The 20,038-nt window shown below is 34.4% G+C and overlaps 7 protein-coding genes and 1 long non-coding RNA gene across 14 annotated transcripts; 4 read left to right on the plus strand and 4 right to left on the minus strand.

Annotated features, from left to right (window-relative positions):
- Nucleotides 1-60: 60 nt before the first annotated feature.
- Nucleotides 61-3,165, minus strand: LOC128886121 (uncharacterized). Of its 4 annotated transcripts, none has more exons than XM_054140716.1 (8): nt 2,881-3,165; nt 2,663-2,799; nt 1,813-2,582; nt 1,627-1,700; nt 1,455-1,566; nt 1,333-1,395; nt 1,088-1,248; nt 61-1,004 (listed from the first exon to the last, which is right to left on the minus strand). In XM_054140716.1, the coding sequence occupies exons 2-8, from the start codon at nt 2,778-2,780 to the stop codon at nt 839-841; spliced, it is 1,464 nt and encodes a 487-aa protein (XP_053996691.1). In that variant the 5' UTR covers nt 2,781-2,799; nt 2,881-3,165; the 3' UTR covers nt 61-838. The 4 variants fall into 4 exon arrangements, with proteins under 4 accessions (XP_053996691.1, XP_053996692.1, XP_053996689.1 ...); XM_054140717.1 differs by having other exon boundaries at nt 1,813-2,000; nt 2,091-2,582; nt 2,663-3,150; XM_054140714.1 differs by having other exon boundaries at nt 2,663-3,165.
- Nucleotides 3,166-3,294: 129 nt separating this feature from the next.
- LOC128886133 (FAD-linked sulfhydryl oxidase ALR) lies at nt 3,295-4,867 on the plus strand. Of its 2 annotated transcripts, XR_008459748.1 has the most exons (4): nt 3,295-3,436; nt 3,519-3,711; nt 4,079-4,558; nt 4,725-4,867. XR_008459748.1 is itself a non-coding variant. In XM_054140738.1 (3 exons), exons 2-3 carry the CDS (start codon nt 3,628-3,630, stop codon nt 4,466-4,468), a joined length of 474 nt encoding a protein of 157 aa, XP_053996713.1. In that variant the 5' UTR covers nt 3,295-3,436; nt 3,519-3,627; the 3' UTR covers nt 4,469-4,694. The 2 variants fall into 2 exon arrangements, 1 of the variants encoding a protein (XP_053996713.1); XM_054140738.1 differs by lacking the exon at nt 4,725-4,867 and having other exon boundaries at nt 4,079-4,694.
- LOC128886123 (transmembrane protein 145-like) lies at nt 4,725-6,931 on the minus strand. Its single transcript, XM_054140718.1, has 4 exons — nt 6,428-6,931; nt 5,784-6,207; nt 5,126-5,715; nt 4,725-5,007 (listed from the first exon to the last, which is right to left on the minus strand). The coding sequence occupies exons 1-4, from the start codon at nt 6,521-6,523 to the stop codon at nt 4,738-4,740; spliced, it is 1,380 nt and encodes a 459-aa protein (XP_053996693.1). The 5' UTR covers nt 6,524-6,931; the 3' UTR covers nt 4,725-4,737.
- Nucleotides 6,932-7,142: 211 nt separating this feature from the next.
- LOC128886128 (integrator complex subunit 15) lies at nt 7,143-9,095 on the plus strand. Its single transcript, XM_054140733.1, has 4 exons — nt 7,143-7,696; nt 7,783-8,404; nt 8,476-8,777; nt 8,862-9,095. The coding sequence occupies exons 1-4, from the start codon at nt 7,618-7,620 to the stop codon at nt 8,948-8,950; spliced, it is 1,092 nt and encodes a 363-aa protein (XP_053996708.1). The 5' UTR covers nt 7,143-7,617; the 3' UTR covers nt 8,951-9,095.
- A 22-nt stretch (nt 9,096-9,117) lies between these two features.
- On the minus strand, nt 9,118-10,616 carry LOC128886129 (ribosomal RNA-processing protein 7 homolog A). The gene is made up of 5 exons (XM_054140734.1): nt 10,340-10,616; nt 10,152-10,209; nt 9,722-10,054; nt 9,325-9,630; nt 9,118-9,257 (listed from the first exon to the last, which is right to left on the minus strand). The coding sequence occupies exons 2-5, from the start codon at nt 10,186-10,188 to the stop codon at nt 9,172-9,174; spliced, it is 762 nt and encodes a 253-aa protein (XP_053996709.1). The 5' UTR covers nt 10,189-10,209; nt 10,340-10,616; the 3' UTR covers nt 9,118-9,171.
- LOC128886137 (uncharacterized) lies at nt 10,556-11,484 on the plus strand. Its single transcript, XR_008459749.1, has 2 exons — nt 10,556-10,685; nt 11,256-11,484. It is a non-coding gene; the product is annotated as an uncharacterized LOC128886137 (long non-coding RNA).
- On the minus strand, nt 10,788-14,115 carry LOC128886119 (myotubularin-related protein 9). Its single transcript, XM_054140712.1, has 7 exons — nt 13,620-14,115; nt 13,380-13,545; nt 13,007-13,299; nt 12,812-12,915; nt 12,391-12,695; nt 11,984-12,307; nt 10,788-11,863 (listed from the first exon to the last, which is right to left on the minus strand). The coding sequence occupies exons 1-7, from the start codon at nt 13,773-13,775 to the stop codon at nt 11,487-11,489; spliced, it is 1,725 nt and encodes a 574-aa protein (XP_053996687.1). The 5' UTR covers nt 13,776-14,115; the 3' UTR covers nt 10,788-11,486.
- A 150-nt stretch (nt 14,116-14,265) lies between these two features.
- Nucleotides 14,266-19,884, plus strand: LOC128886116 (MYND-type zinc finger-containing chromatin reader ZMYND8-like). Of its 3 annotated transcripts, XM_054140708.1 has the most exons (8): nt 14,266-14,713; nt 14,803-14,982; nt 15,580-15,886; nt 15,953-16,080; nt 16,232-16,550; nt 16,644-16,824; nt 16,924-19,050; nt 19,289-19,884. In XM_054140708.1, exons 3-8 carry the CDS (start codon nt 15,620-15,622, stop codon nt 19,639-19,641), a joined length of 3,375 nt encoding a protein of 1,124 aa, XP_053996683.1. In that variant the 5' UTR covers nt 14,266-14,713; nt 14,803-14,982; nt 15,580-15,619; the 3' UTR covers nt 19,642-19,884. The 3 variants fall into 3 exon arrangements, with proteins under 3 accessions (XP_053996683.1, XP_053996680.1, XP_053996682.1); XM_054140705.1 differs by having other exon boundaries at nt 15,580-16,080; XM_054140707.1 differs by lacking the exons at nt 14,266-14,713; nt 14,803-14,982 and adding an exon at nt 14,989-15,131 and having other exon boundaries at nt 15,580-16,080.
- Nucleotides 19,885-20,038: the final 154 nt, after the last annotated feature.

Genomic DNA, 20,038 nt, shown 5'->3' on the forward strand with positions numbered 1-20,038 from the left:
GTTTTACGATAAATATTCTTTTTAATTAAAATTTAAAAAAGCAACTAAGCTTTAAAGATGTATTTTGTAGATATAAATTACTTTATTATAGTATTAGAATATAGCTTTGGAGTTTTCAGTTAAATTACATTTTTTATATGTGAAAATGAAAATATAATACTAACATGTGAAGTATCTGGAGTCGATTTTTCTGTCGCGTATAAGGGCAACCTTTTGAAAAGGTGATTTTTTATTGTGTACGTGTATTTGTATATATATATATATTGTATATAATTACACAAGTTTGTTTAAAAGGAAATTAATTTTTCTGAGATTCAAAGGCGCGCTTTTTTAAATAGAAAAATACACAAAAGGATTTCGTTTGTTCGAATTATTTGGTTGATATTTTTAGATTATACAAAGAAATTGAATAATGTTGTTTATTGGAATTATATTACGGGTTTTCATCAAATCGCATATACAAAAGTTAAAATCTTTAGCTTTTTACTTGAAGAAATATGATATATCGATAAGACACATTTTTCACGGGCGATTGCTGCTAAAAACCAGAATAACGTTTAAATAAATATATTTTGTCAAGGAAAAAAAAATGTTTAACGCTTACATATTTATAGTTGATGTGTGAATGAAAAAACGAAAACTATAAATACATAAAGGTGTATTAAATACGATACGAATATCGTGCCTTTGAATTCAATCGACTCCAGAAAAAATTGTCATTGTGTGAGAACACACGTGAGTTCGAGGAACTTATTAGCACAGGCTGAGATATGTATTATTAGGGAAATGGAAATAAAGGGAATAGTGGTGTACGGGAAGAGAAATATACAAAAATGTATTAAAGTACAGGATCAGCAGCAGCAGCAGCAGCAGCAGCGGCAACGGCAGCAACATTATCTTCATCGGAATCTGGTAGAAAATCTTTGGTCCGGTCTTCTATCCTATCTACATTTTCAAGCGCAGAAGCTAGTTCTCTTAAATTGTCGACGCCAAACATTAGCTGTCTGTAAAGACATTCGCATACTTATAATAATTGAAATGTGTTAATATACTAATAATCGTGCGTGATCAAAGTGTACATTTTTACCTCAACGACACCTCTGCAGATGAAGCAGCAGTTCTTAAATCGTTAGCTAACTTTCTTACTCTGAGATCTATGCTCGAAGAGCCACCACACTCTTTCCTACTCTTTGTCGTACAACCATTTTTAAGTTCCTTATTTTCCAATCGTAACCGTGATACTTCTATCTACATCGAGATTACATTTCTTCGTATAGCACAGTTCAATAACCGAATTAATAAATTATGCGATCAAGGAAAATGTATACTAACCGTTAAAGCTTTCATTTCTTTTTTTAACGATGTAACAGTACTTTCTGCGTTTACTGCTCTTCTCTGCAAGAAAGAAACGGTACAATTACGGAAATTAGTCGTAACTAAAAAAACGTGCTTACCGTACTACGTTTTAAATTATCTTCCACCTGTTCCATGGCTTTCTCGAGGTGTACTGTTTCTTCGTGCTCTACTTCTCTTCTAGATGCCAATTCTGATTCTAATAATTGAATCCTGTAATAAACAACGCGTAAATAACACAACATTAAAAATATCGACATTTTTTATGATTACCTCTTCGATTTGTCACCAATTTGTTTTCGAGCTAATTCTAATTCGTAACGTAATCTTTCATTTTCTAACGATAGCTGTAAGAAATTATAATACATTAAACGATACGACCTATTTTAATTACTATATACTTTTATTACATAACGACGAATAAACGTATTCGTCGCAAGATTTTTGTAATAATCATACTCGTCTTTCTGTAAATTCTACGCTATTCGTGATAGTTCCAAAATCTATGGATAGCAGTGTTGTTCTATTGTGAATAGGGCCGTCGTTTAAAAAGTCTGGTAAAGATTTCGAGACGTTTGTTTCGTTTGCCGCAATATCTGAACCGGTAACAGATTCGGTTCCAGGTATTGGTAAATCTAATGGAAATCCTGAGTGATAGAAAATTATATATACATATAGATATATGTGAATTCTAGTTATTCGGTAATTGTCGATAGAAAGTATTATTTTGTAACTACCCGATGGTTGTGGACGTTCCGTGGATCCTGCATTGGGTCTATCGTAAACGGGTAAATTTAAATCGGTGGCGCAAACCGCATTTGGGACGGACTGCTTTGTATGAGTCAAACCTTTGTCTAAGCTTCCAGTCAAATCGAATGGAAGATCGTGCATAGGTGGTTCGGTTATCCTCGATTCGAGTCGAAATTGCCTCTCTTCTACGCTGAATGCAAAATCAGGAAGATAATCGCGATCTGAAATAGCTTGCTGCTTGGGTTCATGGTTCAGATAACATTGTTCTATAACTAGATGATCTTGTACAAAGTCGGGTAGTTCTGTTGGGTTGCGGGAATAAACCGTGGAGTCCTTTTCCAAGTTATTCGGGCTTGTTGTCGGAAGAGGAGAATAAACTTTTGGACGAGCTCCGGCATTATAATAATTTGTCTGAGAACCATTTTTTAGGAAATGTTTAAAACTAAAAGGATTCTCTTCGCGGCGTATTGTATCTTGACCTTAAAGAAAAAGAAAGAAAATAATTAATGTAATTATCAAAGAAATGTCGTAATTGGTGAAGAATATAATGAAATCTAACCTATTTGAGTATCCGATTCAATGCGATTTCTATTAAAATGTTCTTTCGAAGTATTTCTACAGCTTCGACATCCCGATGATACTTCTTCTTCGGAAGAAGAGGTTGACGACGAAAACATCACCTCGTCAACATGACGCCTTACATTTTTTGATAGAGATCGAGACGGTTCATTAGTTTTTTTGCGATTAGCCATCACTTCAGCAGAAGATCAACTTTACCGACAACCGTCGTATCATTTGCGGTGCAGTCAAAGCTGCACTTGACAATTGACATTTGTCACCACTGGTTGTAGGCTGGTTGGTTGTACGATGTACTGTAGTCACTGTGACTGTACTCTTGTAGTTTGTACTGTAGTAAAGTCAGGTTAGTAAAACACGTATGTAGTTTTTTCTCTTTCTTTACTACAGAGCAGAATACAGCAGAGTACAGAGAGAATCATACGTATACGTGACGTTACATCAGAACCAGAGGTACTCTTCGTCTTACAGAGCCGAAACTTTAGCTTTTTTCAGCTCTCGATTCAGAATATGAATACGCATGCGTATTCGAAAAAGTACTACCGTGAATACAACTACATACTCTATTACTCTATTCTGTGTTTAGTGTGTAATCTAGGTTTTCTATCTATGCTTTTATTTCGTAAAGCAAACATTTCATTGCATACAGTTTCTTATCTGAATCGGAAACTGAAATTATCTGGTCTGAAATCAGATACAAGTTGTTGTTGCAAGTTGCAAGTGTGTATGTAATTTGTAACAGTCGGAACGTATTCAGGTATTTGTGTCTGTTATTGTATCGATGTATTAATTATAAGTTGTATAGTTAAATGTCATAACTTGATTTCTATGTATAACAGATACTGGAAGTATAATTTCCTAAAACATTTCGTCACCCACACGTGAGAGAATTATTAATCGCAACAATTTTTAAACGATTACACGGATGTATACGGTGATTACAACGCGATGTCTCAAGAAAAACCCTGTCGTGCATGTACAGATTTTAAAACGTGGGCAAAAATTCAAAAAAAGACATTTGAATCCGAAAAGGTACGGAAAGGATACACGGATGTGATTCAGACGAAAATTTTCCGTAAATTTTTCATTTTTCCTGTGATTTCTACATTTCATTCTAATATTGGTTATAACAAAATAGAATATTTAAATTTTCGTACATTACATATCTTACATTACTTGACAATCCATTTCTATAATTTTTATAAAATATACTCATTTTACGATAAGAAGAGTGTAATAACTCTAATGCGGTACATAATTATTATATAAACTGTACAGTACAAGTTAATAGTTATATGTTATGTAAGATGTTTAAATCAGAAAATAGGCACTAGAGCATCTGTCTTGAGAAACAATTTAAATTGTATAGACCTTTACATGCAAATGTTTTTTACAACAGGAATCTGGGAAGAAGCAGGAGAAAATTTCATCTATAAGTAATAGACGTGACGATTGTCCTTTGGATAAGGATGAATTAGGTTCGAGAACGTGGTCGTTGTTGCATACAATGGCTGCGTATTATCCTGATCATCCAAACGAAGAACAAAAATCAGACATGAGAAACTTTTTTTATACGTTTTCTAAATTTTATCCCTGTTATGTATGCGCAGAAGATTTACGAGAACAATTGAAACAGTCTCCGCCGCAGACAGACTCGCAAAAACAATTAAGTTATTGGCTTTGTGATATACATAACGAGATAAACGAGAAACTCGGAAAGCCAAGATTCGATTGTAATCTTGTCGACCAAAGATGGAAAGATGGATGGCTCGACGGTTCGTGCGACTAATAACGATTACCTTTCATATACGCGATAAAAAATATTATGAGAGCCGAACGTTGTACATACTTATTCGACTAGAAGAGAAATATTATGTCTGTAGGTATCGCTGTCACGCGTAAATCCACATCGGTCCTTACAAACAAATTATGTTTGGATTTAGTATTTGTCATCTAATAAGCCATACTCGATGTCTTAAAAGATGATAATAATAAATATAGATATATTATGGAATTATAGTTAGAGTAATTATCACCTGTTCTAGAATCTGATCACTGTTAGGATCGTGAAGTAGGCGGTGGTAGATGCGAAATGGTAAATGCAGAACATGCCGTTCTAATTTGTGGTTCGTAACTGTGGTCCTGTCCCTCGCCACCAATGGGCATTACCTGACACGTTCTAATGTGATATGGAAAACGTTTGTTAGCCACAGATGGTCGGGTGATGTATAAAAATGCTACGTGTCCCATAAAAACGATCCATAACGAACATCCCTTAGCAACACTTTCCCTTACCCATTGGTCTACTAATAAAGTAACGCAGAGTACCTATGGAATTACAAGTACATTTTTATATATTGCAAAACAATTAGTATATTCTATACGAATGTTTCGAATAATAATATGTATCATAGACGCAATTAATCGCATGTTTATTATATTATACCGTTATTGGATGACACAGGAACCATGCAGATCCCAAGGAAAATAATGAACCATAAAAATGAAGCTTTGTTGACATTTTTTTAATTGTCTTAAGACAGCGAAGAGAAAAGATAATCCATGCGGTCAATTTTAATGCTATTAGCATATAACCTGGCGGTGATTCGTAAATGTACAATACTAATCCAGGATCGAACACGTCCGATTGGTAAATATATAAAGAAAATTGACAGAAAGAATGAAGACAGACGAAGCATATAAGCCATCGAATTTGTCTTGGTGTTAAAGTACTCTTGGTCACTGTAAAACCAAGTGCGAGTAATAACATGAGTAGGGTGTACAAAATATCTGAGCATGCTTCTAAAAGTTGACCCATCAAGGAAACATTTTCCGTTGGTATTCCCCTTAAACCAAGATTCGTGTAGCTATAAATCTCGAATAATATTCCCGCTAGTTGACAAAACAAAGAAGTTACAAATATCTTATAAGACATGTGTAGAAGTCTTCTTGCTCGTAATTGTATGGCTATACAAAAACTTATTATTACAATTATAACATAAATGCAACCAATCGCTATCAACTCTGGCAGTATATCTGAAATGAGAATGGACTTGATTACTTCCGATTTCGATTCCGATTTCGATTCGAATAAAATTACCTACAGAATTCGTCAGCTGAAAAATGTTCTCTCCAAAAACTGCTATGTGGCGCATTCGTCAACGATATCCAATACGATACATTCAATCCATTTTTCGAGGTACAATCCGCTAACGCGATGAACCACCATCTCGGCCGAGACGATCGAAATCTTCGATAACTAGAGCATCGCGTCACCGTGTTTTCTTCTATGCATCCTGATTGCGTTGACAATATTGTCGATAGTGGTACTATTTGACCAATTCCGTCCCAAAGTATAGCTTCTTTCTCGATGCACGATTTATTTGAAGGATAAATACTCGGCCATTGGTCAGGTGCATCGTAATATAACAATATTTTCAAATCGTTTTCTCCACCCTCGAATTCGAATTCGTATCGAAATGTGCCTTGTTCCGTCAAGAAGCAGAACCTTGTCAAAAATGCCCAATTCTGAAAAAGGATCACGCTAATTTCGCATTACATATCGAACATATCGTTGTAATTACGAATAAATAAATAAAAAATTGAAATTTAAAATCGTATGATTGACGAATCAGTTTTTAAACAGTCAATCATTATGAAACTTCAATTGAAACAACGAATTATTAATTTAATAACGGATTAAATGCAACAAATCTTGATCAAAGATTGCTTATAGTGTATACAGTACTTCACGTGTAACTAGGCGTCCCTGAAGAATTTTGCTCTCGGAAAATGTAAACAGAATCAGAAATATTACGGAAAAGAACAATAATACGTTAAACATTGTTGACACCCGACTGCACAATTTCTCTGGACTGGAATATACATATACATATGGTACATGGGTATCTATCTATTCGTTACATTACATGTTACCTGTTACTTATGATCAATATTTTCCTCCCTCTTTAGAACAATGCATTTCAATTAATATATTGATCGCTGCAAACCACAATTCTGATAAATAAATCTAATAGCTAATTTACATTAAAAATAAATAAAAGAAAAATAGTTAATGTAGATCGTAACGGTCGTGTATTTTTAAATTGTCACTTTAATGAGTTGTAACTATTGAGCTCTTCTATACAGGGTGTCCCAAAAGTCGGGGAGGAGCCGGAAATGGGGGGTAGCTGAGACGATTCTGAATAACAATTTCCTTTGCAAAAATGTCGGATGGGGCTTCGTTAAGGAGATATTAAGCGAAAACCCCGACCAATCAGAGCGCGCGTAGACCGTTGAAGCGGCCACGGTAGCGAAGGCTACGCGCTAGGCGGCAGCGTCAATGTCCTTCGATGCACGTCGAGTCACTTGTTCGCGTACAAGCGCGGCCGCCAGTGTGTAGCCTTCGCTACCGCGGCCGCTCGAACGGTCTACGTGCGCTCTGATTGGTCGGGGTTTTCGCTTAATATCTCCTTAACGAAGCCCCATCCGACATTTTTGCAAAGGAAATTGTTATTCAGAATCGTCTTAGCTACCCCCCATTTCCGGCTCCTCCCCGACTTTTGGGACACCCTGTATACAGTGTGACGCGCGTGTGTGTTTTGCATGACCATGATTTTACTTTTAGCTGTATAGATAGATGGTATAGATATGGTCGCAGTGCGATATAAGATGCGGAAAGCCTCCTAATATCTCATTTTCCTTACAATTAACTTAAAATGTAACTAAATAATATGTATAAGAAGTAATAAAATGGTCAGCTCATGTGTGATTATGACAAATTTAATACTGGTCTTAGTATCAGTGGCGCCATCGGTGGAAAAACGATCAAGTTTCTAATGAAAATAGTTGTCAGTATATACTGTTGCTGTTGTTTTAAATGCATTTATGCATATATGACAGGAACAAGAATAACAAGATACATATCCACATGCATTAATGGCAGGCAATGATATAAAACAAAACTTACGAAAATTAGAATTTCCTTACTGTGCTAGAGAAGCGTTATGCAAAATCGGTAAGATATTCGTTAAATAGTTAACCGCCTTATGGGAAAATACTTTTGATTAATTTTGTAATTTAACGTGTTTCCTTTTTTTAAAGAGATTTTATGTGGTCGGCCTGGAAAACAAGTCGATTTGCAACTGGATTTAATATCAGAGTTTGTATTTGGAGAAATAGAGAAGCGAAAGAAACGCAATATGACAATAGCGATACAAGAATTACAATTAATAGAAGTTTTAAGTGATTTTTTTCAAAGCCCAGGAGGAAGTGCTGCTGTCCGCAATGCAGTTTTTTTATCTCTGTTCCCTGCGGATAGTTCTAGATACAAAATTTTAGGTAATTTAGTATCGTTAGCCATTGCTACCCAAAACAAGGCAGTTTTAAATGCCACTGGAATTTGGATGCAACAGTTAGGCTCTACTTCGTTACAAAGCGTGGGATTAGCAAAACATGTACTTAACGACTATTTTGTCCTTACCCCAAAATCTATCGACAAGTTGAAACAACTTCCTGTTCTTACGCCACATTTCATAGCCAATTTACTAACGGCAATAGGTGAAGTTTACGAAGATAAAGATCCACCTACGGAGCTGCTCAGATTGGTAGGAGAATGGATAGATGAAAACCCGAGTCTGCTATTGACGCCTTTAATGGACAATCCTGCTTTACCAACCGGTGGGATTCCAATGACACCGATAACACCCATAGCAGGTTTATTCAGGTAAATTTGTATATAACATTTTATTCTATCCTGTTCTATTCTAGATGATTACGATTCAAAATTTTTGTTAGGTGGTGCATTTTGTGTCCTTTACGTTTATGTAACACAAAAAATGCGGAAAATTACGAAGAACAGCGGAAACTCTATTCTAAAATACAGCAGTTACTTATGGATTCTGTATTACGATTAAAAAATAGTGGAAACAATAAACATGCGATATCCGCGCAACATTTTGCAACTACTATTCGCGCTCTAAGTACCAATTTACAATCTCAAACGAATCTTAATTCAACTATGCATGACTTGGCGATGGAACGACTCGCGCAAGCTGTCAGTGCAGCTATGTCTGCAAATTGCATTTATGGAAATAAACGTATCTATTTTTATGATTTATTATCGGTCTTCTTATCACCTATCTATCTATACTATACAGGTCGTCTATTGATTTTTGTTACAGAAGAGTTATTGGCATTACTACAACCTTTATCGTATCAACATTTTCTAATCGAATGGACACTACAAACTTATGTATCTAAGGCTGCTTGATTTATTGAATTTGGAAGTGTAAGTTCAAAGTCGCTACATCTTGTTTTAATGTGTACATAAATGCAGTATAATATTCGTGGTTGAATTCTAGATGTAAATATCAACAACATTTATATGACAAAATAAATATCTATTTTATTTTGAAATAAGGAAAGTATTCTTTATACTATTTGTGAATCAATGTATCCAGCGGTGAAACGCTATTTGCAACTCCAAGAGAATTAAAATGGTTTAAATGTCCTTTTTGACTTCAAATCTTGTAGTCTTTTTTTATCTAGTTCAAATTTCTTTCTTAACTCTGCCAAATCTGAAAGCAAACAAAATATAATACGCGCGAATATAAAAATCGAATGGCGATACAAAATAATATTTACTCTGTTTTTTACTCTCACGAATTTGGAAAGTATAAAAGTTGAAGAGTTGCTTTTTCTTATTCTTTTGCTCTTCTTTGCGTTGTATTTTATCGATGGTAGATTCTTTTCTAGAAAGAGCAAATTGTCCTCTTTTCTTTCGTCCTGATACAGTTACCCAACCATCGTTATCTTCGTCATCTTCTTCCATAGATTTTGCATTTGCTATTTTGTTAACAATTTTATTGTCGTACGCATACATATAATCCTCAACTTCTTTCTTCGTTTTTTTTTCATCATATATCGAATCGTTATATTCTCTACACCATTCTATATGCTCGAATAAATGAAAACAATTTAAGAAAGAATTACGGTAACAGCATACGTTAGATTAAGACAAGTTCATCACAGCATAACTTACTTGCCAATCCATTTAAGCATTGACTATTCTCGCTATTTATTGTAATTATATAATTTGCTGAGAGTTCTAGCGCTTTCTCTAAAGATGACTCTTTTTCAAACACTACGTATGCCTCTTTGAATCCTTTTACATTTGTAAAAAACAGATTAGAAACAATCCCGCAAAGTTTACTAAAAATACTTTTCAAAACCTCTACTGTAACATAAGGGGGTACGTTTAATATAAACAATGTTCTTCCTCTTGGATGTTCAAGTTTCTGATTTCTAATGGAGTGCTCTTTAAAGAATAGTTGATGTTTATCCGTATTTCCGTGATCAAAACGGATCCATAATGCTGCAAATTGAATATCCAACAAAAAATGTGATTAATTAAGTTAACAAAAAAAAAAAATGAATGAATTTAATTTATTGAAACAATAGTATATGTTTACTTTTTAAACATCTGTGGTTTTGTTTTTCGTTCTTCATGATCACTTTGCGTTTTATAACCTGTATTCAAATTAATTACAGAATAGTATACGTATTAAATAAATAGAGTCCCTTATTTAATGTGTTCGTGTACGTGAAATAATGGTTTTATGCATTTTAACGTATCATATATATTAATACGCGAACATACGTGCTTTAATTTTCGTTTTTTATTTCAAGTGCATTACACGTATCCACTTAAGTTGAGAGTACGAGATTTTGACGTATATAGATACACCACTATTATTTTCACGTGCTAATCGTTTACTTGTTTGTTTGAATTAAATATAAAAAATATACTCTATACAATTTTTAAACGATTCAATTTCTTAAGCAGATTACATTATAAATGTAACATCAATTATTACATGAATGCGATCAATCTTAACCTCGAATATGCTCGGATAATCAGGATAAACTAGGACAAACGACCACTTTATCGACACCACTAACAACGGTAAATAAATAATATTGGAAGAAATTAAGTAAAAGAGTTGGTAAGTTTACATTTATTATGTAAAGAGATATTCGTCTATATACTATTATAAATATGTATAGATACTAGGTATCTGGAAAGAGAAGTGAACTTGTGTTTCGTATTACTTTTAATGTTTGTTTGTCTTAAAATTATTTTGGTAGACACAAATCTTGTATAAGATTGTTTATCGTAATGTACATCTGCCGTATTTCTTCATCAAGGATCTTTCGTTTTCTCGTATCCCTCATCAGCCTATCTAAATAACAGTATAAATTTGCCTACATGTTAAAAAGGTTATCAATTTTTCGTTTGAACAAAGATTTCGAAAATAAAATTGACCGTTTCTAAAAGTTTATATAAAACTTTTTAAGTCATTATATTCACGATTTCATACACACACACACACACACACACGCGCGCGCGCGCTAGTCTCATATATTCATTGAAAAATGTTTTTTTCTGTTAAATCCTTTGCACTCTACATACAACAAACAGTGCATCAATAAATTGTGCATTCTGTGCGGAAACATTACCGCGTCTATATATATAAAATAAACAATGACAATGAAATTACTTTTGTATTTTATAGGTACAAATGCAACGAATGAATTCTGTATGGAAATAACACATGTCTGTCTATCTCAACCTTATATTGGTTAAATAAATCTAAAAAGAAGGAGAAAAAAAATTATACAAAATGAGATATTTTAGAAATATATGAATTTGTTGTGTTAGTTTCACACGTCATAAAGAAAAGTATAGCGATAACATATTATGTAACAGAAATTTGTTTTGTTGATAAATATCAGTAACCTATATATCATGTGTTTTGGGATTCTAAACTTAATTGTGCTATGCGAGTATGCTCGTCTTCAGGATCTGAACGTATTTCGTCTACTGCTCGTTTGATCTGAACCCGCAGTTGTCCAGCAACTTTTCGTATTGCTGTATAATTTTGTTTTATTTGTTTTATGCAAGGCAATAAACCTTTCCATGGAGCAATGCTTGTACGAGCAAGATAAAGTTCTTTCCATAATTGAATACTAATTGGCGCAACACTAGGCCAGATAACACCTGGATTTGGTTCGTATAAAGGGTTTAACCATTTCTCTAATATTTCTGGTTGATTTATGTACGACCATAAGCTAGAAGTTCGTTCTGATAATCGAAGTCTGACTCTCTCTGCTTCTGTGTCACCTAAAAACAATATATACAAATATTTTAAATACTGCAACAAAGTTGCGAATCAGACGTGGAAATGAAGTTACTACACGTATATGTGTGTACGCGCTTATATATAGATAGATATAGATATACCTAGGAATGTTCCATAATCAGAACAGTATGCATGATTATATAATTCGATCAATAATTCAATCGTATACTCGAAGCTAAATTGGAATTGATAATGAAGTTGATAAAGGCAATCTAAAAAGAGAAGAAAAGTCGGGGCATGAGTTGAATTTTGTGAATTCGCTGGATGATATGGGCCGTGACGCGTGCGGCTAAAAAACTGATGTCCTGCTTGTATCCATTCGCGTTCGATCAAAGCTTGAAGACCACGTACTGTTCTGCAGTCAGGATTTAATATTGCTTGCGTTAAGCTAGTTACCACTAAAGTACAATCTCTACCTGCACCTCCTATTCAAAATATAAAGGATATAATTGCGACAAGTATCACAATTCACCCGCAAGTTACTATAACTATTTTGTAGATTATATACCATGAACTAACACAGCTGCGACTTCTTGATGAAGACACTGAGCAGTTACGCAAGCAGCATTTAAAGCACTTTGTACGGCGGATAACCATCCTCCGTTATCTAGTCGCGATAACCATTGAGAAGTAGAACATGTTATGTCGTTGCAAGCTTCAATCAATTTAAAAAAACTGTCTGCTAAGTCGTGGGGACGAGGAATTGTTTTGTGCACTTTCCGCCACTGCGGATAAGCAGCGTCCATTTCCGTACCACCACCTTTGGCTCTTGAACTTTGAGCGTGGTTAATAGATCTTGTATCTACAATGTAACTATAGAGACATCGTACATTAGCGATACATTCGACTGGTTCTGAATCTTTTTCTCCTACGATACGAACTTGTATACGAAATCTCTGAAAAAATGAATACATAATTTTTGTATTTACCCACGTCTTCCTGGACCTAACACGGCATTTAATAATCTTTCGTCTTCTTTACACCTTTTACCGATAAGGGTGCACATTGGTTGGCTACTTCTTAATAAGATACTCTGCAATTTTTATTAAACCCTTGTTAAACATCTATAGTATATGCTTATTTTACTCTCTCTGTTTGTTACTTTATAGAATATTATTTCATACCCCTCCTTCGTGCCTGTAACATAAAACAGGAAATCTTCCGCCTTCTCTAAAACGAGCAGAAGATATAATAATTTTATCTTCTATGTGACGAGGTACTATAACAGCCGAAGGATAAGAATTGCAAACTTTATAGTCTTTATTTAAATAACTGATGCGCCATTCATCTGCGTGGGCAGTTAGTAATTTAGACCACTCTGAAACAGGAGTGAATGCTGTCCAACCATCTTCTAGCTGTACCATAATGTTATTAGCAATTTGTGGTCTATGGAAAAAAGGATACTGTAAGGTTTGTTCTGTAAGAAAGAAAAAGAAATAAAAGTTACAGCTTTAATATATTTTATGTGGAGAGTAAAATTGTATATATATATTGTACCTTGCGACATTAACTTTTCTATGGATAATACAACATTTGTTAAGTCATCTGTCGAAATAATATCTAATTGAAGGATTCGAAAATCTTTACATTTTAATATGATACTACCCCCGGAACTTTGCGTACTTAACTTTTTCTCTATCAGATCAACATTTCGATAGAGGAGCTAAAAAATATTGAAAAAAGATTATTAAATTGACGAACTCTATATAATAAAATAATTTTCTTTCTAAAATGTACCCAAAGTTCTTGTTTATCGTCTTGTCGCGAAGACCAAAGAAGATGGTGAATACTGATACATAATGTTCCATCTTTGGATTTACTATTTCCATCACTTTTGTCAATTAACACGACATTGTCGAGTTTCGGAATTAATATTAAATCACCAAGGTCCATTATACGCTTCGATTAAAAACTTCAAGTATCAATCGTTGGTGATTTTAAAGTAATCGTAATTGTTTTGACAGTTCTGCATAACCTAACGTCATTGTCTTACGAAATCGGCCGTAGAAGAATAACACAAGACTAAACTAATATAACATTCTTTACGCTATTTTAATATTCTATTTATATTAATCTTTCTATGATGTATTTATTCTTTAAAGATATTTCAGCTTAAATTCAACAAGTCAATTGTCAATGGTCGCGGTACTGTTTCCTTACACCTTTTCATCATTTTGTAAGCGCGCACGTGTATGTGTGCGTGCGCGCACTAGTTCACTAGTCACTAGCAGTCACTACTTAGTGGTCACTAGACGTATCGTATAAGTATAAAGACCGCATAGAGGGAAGCACGTTATTATTTCTTCATCTAACCTGATCTAACCTAGTATACCAATAGTCCAATTCCAATACCAAGTATATATACATACAGCAGTTACAGCAATTTACAGAGTAGAAAGTACAGCAGAGTACAAATACAGATACAGTATATCACGTCCTGATCATACATTCCAATTCGTGCAGTATAACATAACCTAATACTCGGAACAGTAAATAACGCTACGTTGCAACGCTGCGTTTTTTATTTATTTCGTGTCTTATTTGCCAAGAAATGTAGTGAGATTTATTAATAACGCGATCGCCAAATGTTATTTGTTCATAATATTCGAATACGTAATGTGTGAAATAAAATATTTTTATTTTTAATAAAAGAAAAACAAAATAGATCGGTCAAATCAGCATATATCATCAACGCAGAATGATACCTACAGTGTTTGAAAAATGCATAATTAGTTTATACGATGCATATATTATATACGCAAATAATTAAACAAATAACTTTTATATATATACGTACACATACAAGTAATACAAGTGTACAAATAATATAGGTACGTATAGCTACGTAAAATAATATTATATTATTAAAAATGTAATAATTTAGGAGACATGAAAACTTAATGACCGTTATTTTCAATAGCTTGTAAATACGAACAAATACGAAGCGATGCAAAGTACCGCGCAGTAGCAGTACCACATGTTCTATTAACTAAAAATATTGTCGAAAGATGGAGACACCGGTATTCACAAAGCAAAGCAAGTATTCAGGAGGGGAGCAGGAATGCTAATGTTTTTTTGATGTAATGTCGTATTGGTAATGGTAAGTGATATATCTCGCTTATCCATGTTGTTTGGAATTTGTATGGAAAGTGGTTTATTCGACTCGTAGAACATATTTCAGACATCATAAAATATTTAAAACATTTTTACCATTCAAATACTTGAATTCGTATACGAACTACATTAATGGTAATTATCTTGTCTGTATCCATTATAATATAGGATATAGTCTAGTGCACTTTTGTATAGTTACTATTAATGTATACTATACGAAACTATCGTCAATCAATATATGTATTACAAAAGCTGTGTTCCAAAAGCATTTATCGATCATGTCTACTATATAAATTTTCATTATTTTCTTCTCTTTAATGCGTAGTATTGTTGTGTAATACCATGGATCATAGTATATAATATAAACAAAATTTCTATGAATGCAAACACTTTTTTTTTATAGCGTTAGTACCTTTTCAATTTTAATGCATTTGAAAATGAATAAATGATTGATAAATAAAAGATCAATGTTGTTTAATGTAATTTGATGGCGCGCGCGTGCGTACACAAACACATATGTATAGATACATTTTTGTTTGTTTACACAGTTCTTAATCACTTTCTTTTTATTTCTATGTTTAAGTAAACATATGCGTTGAAGTAAATGCATACAATGTGTCAAAATGACATCCATAGAAGTCGAAGGAAGTATCACGAGTTCTCTACATCTAGAAAGTCCAGCTTTGCCAGAACCACGAAAGGAAAGTTCACAAGTATCGAATATTCAAAAAACACAAAGTGCATCCATCGATGAATCTTGCAAGGAAAACGATAAAATGGTAATTGCAGATACAACCGATAGTATTAAAGATGTAACAGATACTACAAACTGTGATAAGACGAGAAACGAAAATAAGAATCAAAATGAGAATGAGAAGGAGGAGGAGGAGGTGATTATTTTAGAAAATGATAAGGAAAAAGTTAATTGTAACATAGATAAAATAGAATGTGTTCAGAATACAGGAAAATCAGATCCAATATCGAATGTGTTGAAAAATGATTCCAAAATTAATAAGAGTGATGATACAAAAGAGACTACAGCTAGGAGTGGAAATCATTTGAAAAGAAAGCAACGAAACTTTGCGTGAGTGTAAATTTTGCCTTTAATATATTTTTTTCTTTTAATTTTGATAGATGTAAGCCAGAAGAAAGCATTTCAGGTTGATATGCGACTAATTATAGTAATCGGTACCGTAGTTTCTTCTTAATTTAAAAAAAGTAAATTGGCTTTTCAGTACTCAAGAAGGAGATTCACTTTCAGAGGAGAATAATTCTAGAAGTAAACGAAAACGAAAAAATACGAGCGATAGATTTTGTTGGCGGTGTCATAAAGAATCTGTAGAAGCACACTGTAGCGCTTGTCCTCGATCATGGCATCGCAGGTGCATAGGGATGCAACCACCGTCTACTGAGAATTGGATATGTGGAGAATGTGCAGCTATTTTACAAGCAGAGAATGCAGAAACCCGTTCTACGGCTATGGCACAATTATCTGTCGACCAGTTATGTTTATTGTTAAAGCACGTGGTTGAAATAATGAGGGAATATCCTGGTGTATGTATCTCAACGATTTCTCAACGGTTTGCGTTTACATTTTCTTATTGTCGATCTATTTGAATTTCAACGGTATCTTTTGATTTATTATAGTCGGAACCATTCTGGAAACCGGTCCAACTATCCGAAGCTCCGAATTACCTAGAGTACGTAGTGAAACCAATGGATTTGAGTCTTTTGGAATCAAACGTACAGGCAAAACTCTACGGCAGTACAGATGCGTTTATGGCCGATGCTAAATGGATACAGCATAACTGCATTGTATTTAATACGTGTACGTAAGTTAGCATTTAAAAATTAAGTTGATTAGGTAAGTATAGTAGTTAGCGAAACCAGCAATAGGAATTTCAATGATTAAATTTACATTACGCAGGCGGTGGTGTGTATACCGACACATCTAAATTAACAAATGCCGCGAAACAGGTAATTAAATTGGCACGGCAGGAAGTATCAGAAATCGAAGCTTGTCCCGATTGTTATGCTCATGGAAGGAACTTGCCAAGACCACAGCCGTCGTGGTTTATCGAACCCTGTTGTCGTCCCCATCCACTCGTGTGGGCCAAATTGAAAGGATTTCCGTTCTGGCCAGCAAAAGCTATGCCTCGAATAAACTCTCAAGGTTTCGTAGACGTACGTTTCTTTGGTGAACACGATCGGGCGTGGGTGCCACCGCGAGACTTGTACTTGTATTCCGAAGAACCACCTGTTCCATTACCGCGTAAACGGAGATTGGATATGGAAGAATGCGTCAGAGAAATTACTCGACATTGTCGAAAGCTCGAACTTGTATTTGGTCAGTTTAAGTTTGCACCTCCAAAGGTGCAATACAATCCACATGACCCAATGCAAATAAAATTATTGTTACCAAATTATGATCCTCTTTGCTCGAATAACTGTGCACCTTCGCAATTTTTGCTTCCCAAGAAAAAGACATTTCTGAAAAAACGACAACAACAACAACAACACGTTAAAAATAAGACACAAAACAATTTCGAGAAAGCAGACAATTCTAATATTGAAAATAAGACGTCGATTGATTCTGACGCAAGTACCGAGGAAAGCAAAAGCAAAGATAAATTATCGAAAGTACAAAAATCCGATCACTCAAACGAAGTTGAATTAATTTTAATTACGCGAGAGGGTTCGAGTATTTCGACGAGTTTAAACGAAACGATAGGAAAAGAACAACAACAATACCACAAGGAGGAGAACAAAAGACTTGATAAAAATCCATCAACGAATAATTCAAAGTTAGCGAAGAAAGAGGAGGCGAAACCAGGTACAAGTAAAACTAATGCAAACGATATAAACGAAAGTAACGCGAGCGGTAAGCGCGATCCAAGTGAAAAAAACGTGATACTAGAACGAAATAATAATAATTCGGAAATAGTAACGAACGATAATATGAAACCATTAACGTGTTTGGATAAGGACTCGATAGAGGATATCCAAACGCTTAAGATGGAATCGTCTCTCTTAAAAATGAACATTAACGAGAAAGAAGAAGACTCGAACCAAAATTGTTCAAACTCTCAAAGAAATAGCATTAAAGGAATTAAAAACGTAGGAAAAGTTTACAAACCAAAAACTAGAATGGTTGATAAAGTGAACGCTGAGAAAGCATTGAGATCAATCACGAGCGAACAACATAAGAGATTAACAACGACAGAATCAACAGTTTCGGTTAAAAAGGCCAATGTAATATCATTGTCGTCATCATCGTCATCGTCATCGTCATCGTCATCGTCGTCGTCGTCGTCGTCGTCGTCGTCGTCGTCATCATCATCATCATCATCGTCATCGTCATCGTCACTTGATGTTTCAAAAAATTCTTACAACAATTTAATATCATCTGATTCGATATCAGCAACTAATAAACCTCAAGTTGACGTCGGTGATGTTCATCAGATAACTAAAAAAAATTCTTTGGATCAGTCCGTTGCATTATTTTTAGTTGTAAACAATAATTTACCCGATGTCGTTAAGAAATCTATTAGTGGTGGTGGTGGTGGTGGTTTGTCGTTAGGTGAAAAAGAAAAAATTAATCATGTTCAAACAGTTCAACAAGTACGAAAAGACACATTGATAACGTCGCATCCGAAAAAAGAGAGTAAAGCTAGAAAATCGTTTCCTAATTCCAATTCAAAGTCTCGCATTTCTCAACCACCTGTATCGGTCTCGTCGGCAAATGCATTGTCAAATTCAATCGATTCCATGGTCTATATTCCGGCTCATCAAACTGAAAACTGTATCGAATATCAAATGCTTCCACCGGAAGCAGGACCTGTTAGCGCTCGTTTATATCACGGTGCTCATGATTTGGCCCGAAAAATGGCTGAGTTGATGGAGGAGGCATATAAACAAGCAACTCAAGAGAATCAGAATTGTGAAAACGCTACATCCGAGAACCATCAAGCGACAGTTCATTTTTTACGATTACAAATAGAGCGTATGAGATGGCAGCATCAACAACAACTTGCCGAACTGAAACACAACACTGGTATGTCATTCATTCATTATTATTATTATAATATCCTTGGTAGTTATTGTTAAATCTTACTCGTTGAATTGGTAATACGTTTTTTCGTTATCCAATGAAATTCAAACTGTACAAGGCTTTTTTGTTATAAATTTTGACCGTAGGGGTGGAGGGACAAGAACAAATGTACGCTACTGCCCTATTTAATATTTCTTTGTGATTAGAATAGGGGAATTTTTAACTATATTTCCGGTTGCAGATCGAATATTAAGAGAAATGAAGGCAAGTCTAGAAGCTGAACGATTGCGGGCTATCGAAGAAACTCGTAGGGAAGCCGAAGAAGAAAAATTACGATGTATCGAAGAAATAAAACGCAAACAATGGTGTGCAATGTGCGGTCGAGAAGCATTGTTTTATTGCTGTTGGAATACAGCATATTGCGATTATCCTTGTCAACAGTCTCATTGGCCAACGCATATGAGAACATGCGCTCAAAAACCTTCGTTCACTACTATTGTTACTAGTTCTGCTACAAATTCGAGTCAACAGCAGACAATGCCGAGACTTGTGATAAATACACAGCATGCGACATCAAATATATGGAGAGCTTAGAATGCATTAATGGTTACTAAATGCCTGAAATTTATGTGAAAAGTTTAATAAATTATAAATACATGTTCTTTAAGTTCTGGTAATATCGTTAAATTTTTATTCCATCGCTGTTGTCTTTTGTCTTTTCATATAAGTGGTATAATTTTATTATTACAATGTTACGCGAACTAGCACTTTGTACGACATTTTTTGTATTGTAAAGATGCAATTGCTAAAAAATAAAGAATATTTATTGAGGGAGTATTCTGTTGTGTTTAATGCTTAACAAAGACAAAGATTTTCTTCTCGTATAAAAGTAAATAATCGTTAAACGCGAAAGGAGCTAAAGAAGGTAGTTTAATATTCGTTTATATAGGAGTTTTTAAACATGCGTAGGATATATTGGCACATCGTTTAT

The sequence above is a fragment of the Hylaeus anthracinus genome, unplaced genomic scaffold (assembly GCF_026225885.1).
Source record: "Hylaeus anthracinus isolate JK02 unplaced genomic scaffold, UHH_iyHylAnth1.0_haploid 11982, whole genome shotgun sequence".
Classification (NCBI taxonomy): Eukaryota; Metazoa; Arthropoda; class Insecta; order Hymenoptera; family Colletidae; genus Hylaeus; species Hylaeus anthracinus.